The 15231-nt window shown below is 40.2% G+C and overlaps 1 protein-coding gene across 1 annotated transcript in view; it reads right to left on the bottom strand.

The window, feature by feature from the left end:
• GLT1D1 (glycosyltransferase 1 domain containing 1) overlaps window positions 1-15231 on the bottom strand; it is an 86774-nt gene that overhangs the window by 16879 nt on the left and 54664 nt on the right. Inside the window, exons 9-10 of the mRNA XM_034791044.1 lie at window positions 6335-6378; window positions 4705-4825 (exon numbers count right to left, since the gene is read on the bottom strand). Of these exons, the coding sequence (XP_034646935.1) occupies window positions 4705-4825; window positions 6335-6378 (165 nt within the window). The remainder of the gene's footprint in view (window positions 1-4704; window positions 4826-6334; window positions 6379-15231) is intronic.

The following is a 15231-nucleotide window of genomic DNA, read 5'->3' as shown; positions in this document are numbered from 1 at the left end:
AGATGTTTTTAAGGGAAGTGGTTCCATTGAACCATCAAATCCTATTGTGTAATTGTCCAAAGGGAATTAATACACAACCAAAATCATTCTAAATTTATAACAGGCACTAAGTGGTTCAAGGGTCAATATCACTAAAAAGTGCTAGCCTCCTGCAGTTTCTTCATGGAAAACTAAGGGCCTGATTCTGCTCTCATTGAGGTCAATGGAAGACTGTCATCAATTCTAAACTGGACTGAGCTTCCTACTGTCTTTAAAGTGAGCTAACAAATAAAAGTTACCACCCATGCAGGTATTTATATGGCCTTCATTATTGTAATATCTGGGCACATCATAATCATTAGTGGATTTTATTCTCCCAACTCCTATGTGAGCTATTATTCCCATTTTATAGATGAAGAATGAGATTAAGTGACTTTCATAAGGTCACACTTGAAATCTGTGACTGAGCCAGAAATTGGACCCAGATCTCTTGAATCCCAATCCAGTGCATGGTCCTTTGATCATCTTTCCTGTACAGTTTGGGACTCTAGCTCGGTAACTTATTTGATGTGAACATGTGCCAGCATGCTCAGACTTTTGAAGGGGACTAGCTCTTTGTATCACTGTCACATGGCCTCCATGGTCAGCTCAGGTTATGTTAGCGCACTTCAAAAATGGATGTGCCCACAGAATCATACAATCACGGGACTGGACTGGAAGGACCTCGAGAGGTCTTCTAGTCCTGTCCCCTGCACTAAGGCAGGATAAAAGCCATCTGTCTCCATTCAGCAGTTGACCCAGTGCTGGTTTCATAGAATCATAGAAGATTAGGTTGGAAGAAACCTCAGGAGGTCATCTAGTCCAACCCCCTGCTCAAAGCAGGACCAACCCCAACTAAATCAGTTTGTGAGTGGTGGAAGGAAATGGAGTGTCCTTGTGGCTTCATGTCCCCTGCTCTCTGAGAAAGTACAAGCCCTGAAGGAACTATTGATTTTTGAATAATACTTAGCTGTGACATTTCCATAACTCTTTACAGTTGTTCATTCTAACATAGCCCCTCATACGGTTTGAATAAGTAGAGAGCTACCATAATAAGTCAACATTTACCAACAGATATCACTCACAGAGATAGGTAAAGGTAAATAATTTGTGTTCTTTCCATTACTCCCGAATGGTAACTGGGGCTGACTTTAATAGCAGCACTGTGTAAAGAGAGGTTAATGGCCTGACTTTCAGAAATGCTGAGCGCCTTCTCTGGGGAGAGCTGGAGATCAAAAACAAATGTGAATTATGAGTTCTCAGCACTTCTCAGGCGGTAACTCACTTGTCCAAAGCCCAAGAGGGAGCCATTGTCAGAGCAGGGATTATTACTCAGGAGTTCCTGACACCAGTGACATTCTCAGGCCATTAGACAACACGTCTTGTTATGAGAACATGTTATACAGTATTCACAGTCAAGTGAATTGGACTCAATAGCCAGAGCCACTTTCAAGCCTCCACTATTAGATCCTATTTATCCCAACTGTAAATTATCAGGTAGCATTTTCTTAACAACACAAAGAAAACTTTGGTAAAATATATATAAAGAAATTCGGTGGAGGCAGAAATAGTAACAGATGCTGCCTTATTTTATCTCCAGAATAGGAAGCAAAATAAACATATTCTGCATCAACATACATAAGAAGAAGAGGCCAACATAAAACAACCCAGAGTCGGAACAAGCTCAGTTTGGAAGATTTGGAAGTAGATGCATTTTTTAATGCATGATTATGCATGAACAAAAGCCAAAATTGACTACAAGTTTTGTAATTACCCCATCAATACAATGATGGAAAACGGGTGGAATGATAACCTCTTTAAATAGCATCATGTACAAGCAAAATGACACGCAAACTACTACGGGTCAATTCTTGCACCTAGAGAAGGGGAGTTTCATTTTTCACTTCAATTACTTCACAGGTTATTTGAGTGTATTTAGCAACTACAAAAATAGACGACTAGCCCTCCATTTTCAGTGTAGCAAGTCTCTGAAAATAGCTTTAAGTGGATTAAACTACAAACATCACTAAACTGGGCCATGTCTAGTAGCTACCCACACCAAATGAGGGTAGAAAAATAATACCAAAGGATCTACTGTATGAGTAGGAAATAAAATTAAATTCAACACGGAGAAATGTAGATGAAAGCATCTGGGGGATTATGTATCCCAAATACAATTTTTCAATGGGAGGCAGACACCCAGAAAGAAAGAAATGAACATTGTGAGTGACTGAGTGAGATGTGTGGTAAAGGCAACATGCACTGGTGCAAGGAGTGTTCCTTTGGCTGTAGCTTTGTGTGGTTTAGTGTACTGACAGGGTAATAAATGGGAAGCCATTTACTGTTCTATTTATATGTTGGTTTTCAAGGAGAACAGGGGTTTTGTGGCAGCCCTACACCTTGAAACTTACTCACTGAAGCTAAGTAATAGAAATTTAGACTAAGGCAGCTTACCCCTTGAAGTGTTGCTTGACTCTTTCGTAGTGCAATTATGAAAAGCTGCATACAGAGTAGTGATATTCTATTTCTCACACCCAAACCTTCATCAGAATCCTGCTGATAACTGATTTAGTCTTTCAGGCATCAGAACTAAACCTTGTCAGAACCGTGGCTTCAACAAAGCAAAGCTGAAATCAATAATCCCTGAATTGAGGTCAATAGTTTCTTTTGAGTAAATTCACACTGACTTACATTTTTCACTCAACAAACATCTGTCAAAATACTAACCTGCTAGGCCAGATTGTTCCCTCCCACATTAAAACCTGAGGGAGGGGACTGGGAATCTTAGTCAGAAAATCCTTGTGGAGATTATTACAAATGATCCTGTCGGTCCCCACCCCCATGGAAAAGCTATTCCTACCCCTAGCAGAATCACCTTGTTCTGTGGGAGACCCATGGAGATCTTATATCCCCGCGTTGGTTCTGTTTCCACCTCCCTCACCAGGTAAATCAGGTTGAGTGTTGGTCATTTCTTGGATGAGAGACCTTTAAGGGAACGTGCAAGTGCTGCAGGAGGTGGTGGTGGTGGTGGTGGTGACTTGACAGGTCGCACTCATTCCTTTGAGTCAGTACTGAAGCACTGCCCTGGCATGATGCTCGGGGTTACTGTGCTGCTGTTTTCTGGAGGAGATCTAAAACCGAGTTCCGAACCACTTCAGAAATTAAAGATCTCAAAGCACTTTACATGTTAACTCTGACACCCTGGCAAATTCAGATGATAATATTCTACCTACTTAACTTCCCTATCTAATTTCAGTTGGATGTGGTTGGTATTCCTTGATTCTTCTTAGATCTTGAATTAGAGATTAGATGCTGTTGGTATGCTCCAGCAATTCTCAACAATTGGTGAACATTAAAAAAAAAAAATGCAGCAATGAAAACTTTGGAAGTGTCATAGCCTTCTTTAGCCCTCGCCCAAATGCAGTACTGCTTCTGGTCTTAATAGATCGTGCAATAAGAACATAAGGTTGCTGTGTGCGGTCAAACAGTGTCTGCCTTCCACCCTAGAGGTGGCTGCAGTTCAGTGATGAGTGACATACTCCCTATCTAACATTCATCTACTTTGCAGAGGTCTTATGAAGCATAATTAGTTAATATTGATGAAGAACTTTGATACGTACAGATGAAAAACATATTAGAAGTGAAAACTGTGCCATCATTCGTTAGGAACAGCAATAGGAGTGTCACTATTATTATTATCACTAGTAGTAAAAATAATGTGGTAGCACCTAAGGATTCCAGTCATGGACCAGGACCCCATTGTGCTAAGCACTATACAAACACAGAACAAAAAGATGGCTTCTCCCCAAAATGGCAGCATGCAGACTATAGACTCTGCACTCCCAGCTAGCATGGGTATAAATAGCATTGCAGATGGTGAGGCGTGGTATAGAGGAGTAGAGCAGAGTGCCCTACATACCTGAAGCCCCAGGGTATATACCATACACAGCTCTCTACATGCCCAAGCAGCATCTCCCATGTCTACACTGCTATTTTTAACGGTGTACTGTCTTGCTGCTTTCCCACTGCCAGAGCCTTTTCCGCTGCAGTGAAAGGCTCCGGCAGCAAAGCAGTGACAAGTATGGATGCAGCTTGCCTTTTGCAGTGGCACGTAGCTACGCACGTCGTGCCTTGTCTTCTACATGCTGCCATAAGTATAGACACAGCCTGAGTAAATTATGATTTTTCGTAGGAGACGTGAGAGGAAGCAGGACCCCACTTGGACTGGTATGAAATAAACCTGAGATTTTTATTTTTTTTGCCACCAATATGGTAAATTAATCAAATAAGCTTGTCATTAATTTATTAATCACTTCAGTAATCCAGCCTCAGACTCACTTCTGTAACATGATGTAATAATATAGCATTTTCTAGTAATTTTATAAGGAGATGGATATTAAACCAGGAATATGTGACAGCCACAAGAAATCCAGATCATCCTAAGTTTCTGTAATATTAATTTAACAAGCCTGATGAAATTACAGCCTGTCTTTAAACAATAAAGTGTAATACTTAAATACATTTTTAATTTTTTAAAAAATTTATTCTTGTGAAGAAAACATTTTGGTTTTGCCTTCACTGGCTTTGGCTTTGAAATCTGGATAGGAATGTTGACATAAATTTCAAGAGATACAAAGCAATTTCAGATTCACACGCTGCACACATTCAACACTTGGATGTAATTACCTCCAGGATTGCAGCAGACATCCCCTCTGAAATAGAGCTGTTCACCACTGCAAAGCATCTTTTCACAGCAGCGTGAAGATCATCTTGAGGTATCTCCTGTAACAAATGTACCCCGGGTGTCCTAGAAGTAAAGTGTGCATAATTAGGACAATTCCTACTGCATGCACTATGGACTTTTTCCATGAATTTAGGGTAGCTGGGTATAGCCTAGAGGTTAAAACAACCCTGGCTGTCAGGAATCATGGTTCTGATTGCACTAAGTATCAGTACGTCTGCTGTGCAATTGGAGATGATTGCAGCTCATGTAGGCATAACCACACTAGCTTTAATCTAATTAGCCTGAGTACCACTTACAGCAAATTGGCACCACATAGGTTAGCGTCACGAGTACATATGCAGGGGGACTGGGTGGGCTTGTACCGACCGCACTGAAGCCCATGCTGCTGCATCTTCCTTGCTAATTTTAGCTGTGCTAACTAGATTAAAGCTAGCAGGGGTAGACCTATCCAAACTGCAATCACACGTTTGATTGCACTGCCGACATCCCCAATGACTTGCCCCTGGGAACAACAAGAGAAGTATAATAGTCATAATTAATATTACTAGATCCTTCGATAAAAGATTCCGTATGCACAATGTATTATTATTACTAGCATTTGTGCAGTGCTCTCCACCTGTACTGAATATTCTGTTTAGCTGTTATTTGTATCACAGTAGTGCCTAGAGACCTCAGCTGAAACTGGGGCCTTAACAGCTTACAGGACAGAAGGGGAATGGGGGAGGAGGGGGCGGCAAGGGAAGTGACGTGCAGAAGCTCATGCAGCAGGTCAATAACAGAGCTACGACTCGAACCCTCATTTTTTTTGGATCCCAGTCCAGCCCCCTCTCTGCCAGACCATACTGCCAAATGCCACCATTCTAATGTTGTAGCATTTTACACTCAGTTTGCGCAGCTGTAAATGACTATATAAACTGCATGACCGTGGAGAAGTAACGCTGTAACTTAAAATAACATCAGCGAAAAGCCCAGAAGAGACCCTTTGAGTTATCCACTCAATAAGGATCAGGAAGAAATTTTCTCTTGCAACAGAATATTACAGAGAACATACACTATGCTGATTCTTAACTGTCCATCTGGCATTGGCTACCAGAGTGAGGAAACTGCTCTCTTGTTCTGTTCCAGCCAGGCGATTCTTATGTACTGCAGAAGAAATCTCTGTTTTCTAAAATGTATACGCTTCAATCAGAAAACACTTAAACTAGAGACAGAAAAGAGCTAACACCGGTTATCTTGTCCACCCACCGACAGCATGTAAGATCTTGCAGAAACAAGGGGGAAGAGTGGAATGAGACTATCCACATGAATTATAAAGGGAAGAAATCTACTTCTAAATCAGATACGAGTTAACACAAAACAACATACAGAGTTCTACTTAACTGTTGGAAAAGTCAAACGTGCAATATTTTATATGTGAGCCTTATACACAAACTACCAGAACTAGTTTGTTAGACATGCAGACAACTGTGCACATAAGGTACAAGGATTTGCCCGCACACACAGATATAGACAATAAAAGGCTAGAATTACTCCCTGCTTCTTTTTAAACTGATAAGGAGCATACCTGCTTACCTATTAACTTTTTCATTGACTTCACTTGTAAACTGTGTATCAACCTATAAAGAAACACATACACCATTACATGTCTCTATTTAGCAATACAACATACAAACTAAACATCTAAAAGGAAAATACAAATTTCCACGGTTCAGTATTGACAAAAATGTGCTATAAGTTTAAGATGGAAGTCAGATTTTAAAATCATGCTATAGAAAACCATATTTGGTAGATTCATGTTTAGTTCTTGAGAAGAAGGACGGTCTTATGATTCAGGCACTGGGCTGGGACTCAGGAGATCTGGGTTCTATTTTCAGCTTGGGCATAGATCTCTTTGTAACCTTGAGCAAGCTACTTAATTGCTCTGGTCCTCAATTCCTCAACTGTAAAACGGGGATGATGATATTTCCTTTCTCCCACCCTTTGTTCCTCTTGCCTATATAGACTGGAAGCTCTTTGGTGCAGGGACTTACTCTTGTTATGTGTTTGTACATCGCCTGAGACTATGGGGCCTTGATTTCAGGATGGTCCTCTAGAGCTACTGCAATACAAAATATTAATAACTATGGGATCGTTTGCCACCTTGTAATCTAGCCTTAGTAGGGAACAGGGCACCTATAAGCTGCCCCGCTGAACGGGAACTGAAATTTGGAGGCGGGTAGTGGCCCAGCAGTAGCCCTTTGTTCAGGATCTGACCATTTGAATTACATATGAGGGAAAGTAAAGTGACTTCTTGGACCCCCACCACCCTTTGCTCACAACTGAGCCCTGCACTATCAAACACATTTAAAGCATTAGTAGAAGAATCTGTTTGAAAACTAATGTAAAAATCTAAAATGTGTAACTATAATGGGAAGAATGTTCTAGATTTATTAAAACACTTCTGTAAAGGTGGGAAATTAAGCAGGCTTATTTACAAAGACTAACAAAATCTGTTGTTTTCATTTAGTAGGTTGAAAAAAAACCTATAAATAGGCATTTGGAAATCATAACCAGATGAACAAGAAGAACAGAAGTTGGGTAGTTGTTGTTTTGTTTTTGTTTTTTGGTTAAACATTAAGTTGATTAAGTTGATTTATGAGACTGTGCAAAACACAGCATTTTAAAGCGGCGTGAGGACAGTAGGGTTTAATTTTTGCCCCCATGTTAATGTATTAGCTCTCTTTTTAGAATGAGCACATAATGCATAATTATTATGAAGGACACTCTACAGATGAGCTTGTCAGATAAATACTGTACTTTGCTGCGTAGAACAGAGTATGAAACACATACCTAAAGTATTTTAGAAAACACTTTTTGTTCTGGAAAAGTAATTCTATTGGTAGTGATTACAATATAAGCAGCACTCTAATACTTGGGTGTGCACAGACATCCAACGCCAATCCCCATAGAGCTAAGTTTAAGTTGCATGTGAGCAACATGACTGATATGATGTTGGAAACGCACACTAAAATGTTAGTGCTTTCTGAGACAATCAGTTGTGCAGGATGCCTAGAAACCTCGTATCCGCAGCATTCAAGTTATTGGTCTCAGAAAGTTACTTCCAGTGCAAAAGATCTCCATGGTCCGATTCCTCGTACAGCCAAAAGAGTTCTTCTTGTAACATTTTATCTTGTGTTCCCTAACGATGCACCAGGTAAGAGTTGTCATCAGTCACCCAGTGCATTTTATTACTCAACTCTCCCTTGCAAAAAAAAACCCACCCCAAAGCTGTTGAGGATTTCACATCTCATGAGATATCACTGAGCTTGTGTTGTATGAACAGTTTCTATAAGTGCAGATGAGGCAAAATGAAAATTCTGTGGATGCAGAGAGTGTAAGAAACCACATCTAACAGGCTGAGTTAAGCTATTAGGGAGATACTAGTTTGCTGACAGGCAAGAATCATCTCTACGACATGTTCGACACTGTGGAAATAGCCATAGATCAAACATTTCACAACGATGAAGATGTCTTTGCTTCAGCGCAGGGACTAGCATGATCAAAATCCAGAGGGACTGTCTGCAAACACACTGTATTAAACACTTGCCTTTAAAAATGAACTTAAACTAAAGAAATGGTCCAGAATGTTTTGATGATGATAAGACTACTGCTATTGTCTAAACAGGGGTAGTCAGTAGGCGGACCGTGGGCCAAATCCCGACCGCCACATGCTTTTGAATGGACCCCATTATTATCATCATTATTGTTATTTTTATATTATTTTCTCTGGAGTCTGAACCTGACTATACCTTGACAAAAAAAATTCACTATCCCTGGTCTAAACTCTGTAGAAAGCAGAGCTCATAGTACATTTGCAGTCTGTCAACATGTTGCCCTGAGTGCTATGCCTGCAAGTTCAATAAGAACAGTGTTTTGCTCAGAGTATAGGGAATGTGAGTGACAGTGAAAGAAGACTTCCTTAGCTTCACCGCTGTGGATGACCTCATATTCAAATATGATCAATTACTGAGCAGGCTTGTACAACTAGGTTTTAATGGTCAGTAGCTTTAAGGCCAAGCTCTGGAAAGAACTCGAAATACAAATGTTGGCTTTAAAGGAGCTCTGTCTGTCTGTAATGAGTATCTACAAGAAATTTACAACTTCATCAACCACAAACTGAATCCTGTGATTCTAGATTCTTCTTCCATGACATAGCTAACAATTGATACACCTCTACCCCGATATAATGCGACCTGATATAACACAAATTCGAATATAACGTGGTAAAGCAGCGCTCCGGGGGGCTGCACGCTCTGGCAGATCAAAGCAAGTTCGATATAACACGGTTTCACCTATAACGCGGTAAGATTTTTTGGCTCCCGAGGACAGCGTTATATCGGGGTAGAGGTGTATTTCTTAATGTCTTCTGATGGATCTACACCACTACAGCTTCTTCCTTCCTTCCTTAAGACAGCTTTGCCAGCAGCTGGAGAAAAAAACAGCTGGAAGCTGTGTGAGGTGAGTTAGATGAAGAGACTATTATTAACTATTAATTATTTGTATTACTGAGCACTTTGGAGCCCTAATAACCTGGGAACCATAGTCCTGTGCTAGGTGCTGTACAAACACAACAAAGAGACAGTCCCAGGCTGTCTGTATTACCTACAATAAGGGGGAACACCCATTGAATCATTTACAATAAACAAAATAACAATATAAGCCTAAAACCTATAACAAAGTAAAAAGAAGATTGTGGATAAACAATGTGTGAACAAACCATGCTCTACAAAAATGGTTCCTGCAAAGTAACCAACTCCAAAAGCATACAATTCAATGTACAGTTAAAAATGCACATGTTGTTAGTGTTGGTAAAAAACAATTAAGAAAAAGTTTTGCTGTGTAACTTTGGATGAATGGTACGTCCTATACCCATCCCATATGCTTAAGTCTAATCAACTCAGTGTAGCTTTGCAGTATGCAGAATAAAGGAACCTAAGTGATAAAACTAAAGTCAAACTGAGTTCTTAGGGAACTGAGTGGAAGAAGTCTCATAGGAACCCCAACATACTTCCCTCAAGTATTAACAATATGATAATACTGATATTACAATAAACATTGAATTAGTCAATCAAGGAATTGATAATACTACCACTTAAAATCGGATAACAACAAAAAGTATAATTTAAGACCAACAATTGGTCAAGTTATTACATGAGCACAACCAGTAATCAAACCACAAAGTTAACATAACACCAATGACTAAATGCCTTATTTAATTTGCCTGCTTCTACGAGTTTTACTTAGCAGCTTATCCTTTCGCTTGTGGAAAGAATGGGTTAAGGTATACATTTTTATGTATCCCAGGTGACTTAGCAATCTATGGTAAGATTTACTACAAACCTAGGTTAGTTGATACCCAATGGCAGCGTACACTATGGGCTTATATGCATGTGCTATTACTATTAGTGGTCACAAACACATATATACACATCCATGCTTAAAAAAGGGTAGGTTAGCTCTTTCTTAGTAGACATCCCTGCACAGGTGTTGAAATGTCCTGTTAAAGAGACAAAAATAATAAAGTTACTTAGAAAAAGAAAAAGTATCTATTCTTTAGCTTGCTTGTCTTGCTGAGCTTCAGAGTCAGTCAGGAACTGCAGTTTGGGCAACCAGACAATGTCTTCTGGCTCAGGTACTGTCATGCTAGCAGGTGTTGCTCTCGGGTCAGCTGGCTGGTTTGAGATGTCTTTGTTTCTGCTTTCTTTAGCAGGGGAAGTTGCAGTATCAGCCCTTGAGTTATTGTTGTAGGGCCTTGGAGAGGAGCACACTTCCTCCTCAGTTACCTCATCTTGTATGGCTGGTGTGATCCCAGGACCGCCGCTGTGCTCTTCTGATCAGATCAGGGAACCACAGGTCTCCCACCTCAACTGCAATGTCCAGTTTCAATTAGGCAATGTCATTCTGACTCTTGGACCGCTTTTGAGGTTCTCTTTTCAGGATACATTTTCTTAGACGCCTCCATGAGTCTGTTTTCCCCAAATAAGTTACATTGAGTGAATAACAGGAGAAGATTACTCTGTCAAGATGATCTCAACCCCTTGAGTTTAGGTAAACAGCTGAAACTCTTCAATGGCCTCTTGTCCACTGGGGTCTGTTATCTTCCTGGTCATCACTTATGGCCCATTGTCCTTTAACTTACAAAAGTAGTTCCTTACCCATTCACGCACCTCATGCTTACACTTCCCCAGATGGACACGGTCCCATAAATAAGAATTTTCAGAAGTGTCACAACATCTGGGACACTGGGTGAGAGGTTATTTCACTCTATCCAGGCTCAAAGTCAAGCTGCTTCAAAGCTACTTATTTAAATCCATTAACATAAACTTACTAAAAACATAACCACATAAAGTTCATACTCAATGTCCACAAGAGTATAGGACTATATGTCCTACAAATGCATTCTATGCAAATGCCATCTTGATTTCTGGGACTACTTTTGGTGTGCATCTGAGAGATTATTTGCCATGTCAGTTGCAGGATGTTTTAAACAAAGAGTAAATATTGAAAGAGTTGAATCTATAGAAGACTGACTCAGCTGCTAAGAGAGAGGGGATATAAAAATCTACAGTTATTTGAGGTTGTAAACACCAAAGATGGAGGGGAAATATTTATTATAGCAGAAGATTGTGGGGGTGGATACAGGAGAAATGTGATGAAAAGAAAAATGTAGACTGCATACAGGGAAATCTTCCCAATAATGAGGTCTGGGAGCCTGTGGAATAATTTTGTACTTGAATTGGTAGAAGCATCATTCGTAGGTTCCTTTAAAACTAGATTACGAAAACCACTAGAAAACATACAGTCAGGAAGAGTCCTGATTATTTAGGAGATGGGCTAGATGACCTGATAGGTCCTTTCCATCTCTAGATTCTATGATATTCAACTCAACAACTGTCTTGATGGGCACGGGAAGAAGTCAGACATGAAAAAAAATAGTTGTCAATGAAAAATAATGTCATTATAAACATAACAATATTCTGTACTTTCCACATGTATGGTTAAAAATTACATGGTATAGTCAAAGAGGGTTTCAAGAGGGGTTAATTGCAGTACAAGAGGTGAAACTGCAGTAGGGAATGCTCAAATGAACAAAAGTTCTGCAACAGGACTTCATCTTTTCAGAAAGAGATTCTGTAAGCCCCTATCCTTGCAAGGCAGAGTTGCTGAAAATCACCTTCTGTTACAAGTATCTTTATAATTAAAAATAAAAATGGGGGAAAAGAAAAAAGTTGTGGTGGGGCTAGAAGCAAAGGAGTGTGAATGGTATTATAGGAACTGTTCCTGCAACCGTTACGCATATGATCAATCCCATTCACGAGGGCTACTCGTGAGTGAAGGATGCAGGATCCAAGCCATAATCGAACACAAACAAACAGAAAATAAAATACATTAGTCTATTATGTGATGATAACTTCTAAGGGCTAGATTGTGATACCCACAATGAATACTATCTTACACTACAAGTAACTCTATTGACTTCAACGGGATCTTGTGGTGTAAGAGTTAATGTAAATAAGGGTATTACAATAGAACTTAAAATGCAGTTAAGATTTATTTTGAGATACAGATTTCTAGTTGCCCCTCCTATGTGCAAATATACACCTCTACTCCGATATAGGGGGGGAGGGATAGCTCAGTGGTTTGAGCATTGGCCTGCTAAACCCAGGGTTGTGAGTTCAATCCTTGAGGGGGCCACTTGGGGATCTGGGGCAAAATCAGTACTTGGTCCTGCTAGTGAAGGCAGGGGGCTGGACTCGATGACCTTTCAAGGTCCCTTCCAGCTCTAGGAGATGGGATATCTCCATTAATTTTATTATTTTTTTTATTTTATTTTATAACGCGACCCAATATAACACGAATTCAGATAGAACATGATAAAGCAGTGCTCCGGGGGAGCGGGGCTGCGCACTCTGGCGGATCAAAGCAAGTTAGATATAACACAGTTTCACCTATAACACAGTAAGATTTTTTGGCTCCCGAGGACAGCGTTATATCGGGGTAGAGGTGTATTTTAATAGTATTTGGAGAAAATTGCCTTCTGTGTGTGAGGAAATGTATTTTTTAAAATGTTTTAAGAGTTTTAAAAGTTTGGTCAGTCATTCAACCTCTCTGGATATGCTGCACATATTAATGTTGGGCTCATCGTAATGACGTTCAATTCGTGAAAAAGTGAAGCAAATTTAAAAAGACAACTGAAGGGCCTAAAGTCTTCATTTGAGGCAGCAAATGCATCTTCCAAGTCGCAAGCACAAACTGCATTATACTTGCTCCAGATTTATCTTCCACACCAGTTCACTTTCAAATCTTTGGGTGTACTAGAGTGGAAAGAAATGAAGATAAAAAGGAAAACATAAAAGAGGGAAGATAGTGGTATTTTTAATAGAAATGTATGTAGTGAAATTTAAAGAGAATAAAAATGAGTAAGGAGGAGAAAAAATATATATATTTGCCCATTCAGATTTTATTCATTTTCTCATGTTACCTGGAAGCTTTTGGGGTCACAAGAAAATAACTACAGCAAATTTAACTGTGGAGTTACTGTGCTACCCTGTTGTGAAACTTTCGCTACTGTGGATAAATTGTCACAAGTTACTGAATTCTTCTGCAAAAAAGAATACTGAGAATGAGTGCAGCAGAGCATCTGGCCCACAGGAATCAAAAGCATTGGGGAAGTCTTTGGATTAGATGAGCATTTCTTAAACTTCTCTGTTATATTTTTTTTTAAATAGTTCATTTTATCATCTTGTACTCAAATAGCTAAAAGCCATCTCTCTCTCGGCACTGCACCTGAAGCCTTAAGGTGATTATAAAGGGTAAAACTCATCCCTTTGAAGAGACCCAGCATAAAGTCTATGCAGCACTTCATTCCTATTTAGATCTTCAAAATCAGGCTTAAATTCTGTGTAGGCTTTGTGCTGGGCCCCTTTGCGCAGGGATGCAGTACTGACAACCTCAAGCATTCAAAAACCATGAGTCAAGCCCTAATTAATCATGAGGTTTGCTTAAAAATAATCAGATTTAAAAATAATAATAATAATAATAAATGCTGGGTTTTTCTTTTGCCTTGGTTTTAAGACTTTGTGTTAACATTTTCAAGATTTTTCTCCACAACCATGAGGGCTAGTGTGATGGGATGTCTAAACCCCACACTGGCACTGAAGGGGTTAAGGAGCATCTCTGGGCCTAGGTGACCCCGCCCATCCCCACGTACGGAGCATGCTCCAGCTGGAAGAGGTGCTTAATAGGGAGCCAGACAGCTCAGAAACATTCTGACGGGGCGGGGAGAGCAACCAATCCTGAGAGCTTCAGAAACCTTTCCTGGGGAGATTCTGCCTGCCTGCTAAGCCCAGAGGGGTAGAAGGTTTGGTTACTCTCTTCTTCTTTACTACTTTGTGTCATGCCCTGTAAGAATGTGGCAGGGTGGTGGGTGGTAGGAAGTGGCCAAAGGAAGCAGCCATAAATCACTCCTGGGTGCTCAACATCATTGCATCTTAGAGGACCCTGGCCTGGGCTACCCTACCAACCACCCTTGTTACGAAGAGCACAAAACCCCTCACTTACAGACTCCCCCTTGGGGAAGCCAGGGGAGGACAAAGGCTTTGAAAAATCTGTGGTCGAGACTGGCATCTGCAGGGGTCAACAGACCGACTGAAAGTCCCCCCCCAACTGTGGCGGCACAGGACCCAATATCTTCCCTGGGACTCTGTTACCCCAGAGGGGGATAAGATTACTTGGCGACCTGACCCAAGGGTCAAGTCCACACATATCAAAAGGGAGACCGCCAAGGGCAGTGACAGTGGCTAGGGAGAGACATTGAGGGCAGGACACATAGAAACCTACGTGCCACTGCCAGTGAACACTGCCCATCACAGCTAGAAACTTACTTTTTTTAATTATCATTTTAAATCATGACCATATGTTTCCAAGAGCTGGGGCTTTAGGACAAACTACAAATACTGTGAGACATCATGAAATCCTGAGAGTTGGCAACACTGTAAAAAAGGTGGATTTCACTCAGACAGAGGGCAATCAAAAGTATAGTGGCCGTTTATACAGACTATACCCTAAACTTAAAAATCACAATTATTAATGGTATCCATATCGTTTTTCACCTTCTCTGTATAAAGCCAGTCTAATCCAAAAAAGGAACAAAAATTCCTATTGTAAAACTTGCAATCTAACGTTAACCAACACTTTCATTAAAAGATATGCAAGTCATTTCCAGGAATGCTGCGAATTCATATTTAGCTTGAAATATGGATTGTGTAAGAGCCACGCGTCTGTAAAACATAACACCAATATAAATGCCTGGAGGGGTTGTTAATATTCTAAACCTTCCCCTTTAGTGTCTCCAAATAAGACTTTACAGCACTCAGAATCTAAAAGTGAAACAGACGTCACTGATTTTCATTGTCAGCTCGAGTGCTGTG

Source organism: Trachemys scripta, chromosome 15, assembly GCF_013100865.1.
Source record: "Trachemys scripta elegans isolate TJP31775 chromosome 15, CAS_Tse_1.0, whole genome shotgun sequence".
NCBI lineage: Eukaryota > Metazoa > Chordata > Testudines > Emydidae > Trachemys > Trachemys scripta.
Note: the sequence above shows the minus strand (reverse complement) of the source record. Positions and strands in the feature narration are given on the sequence as shown.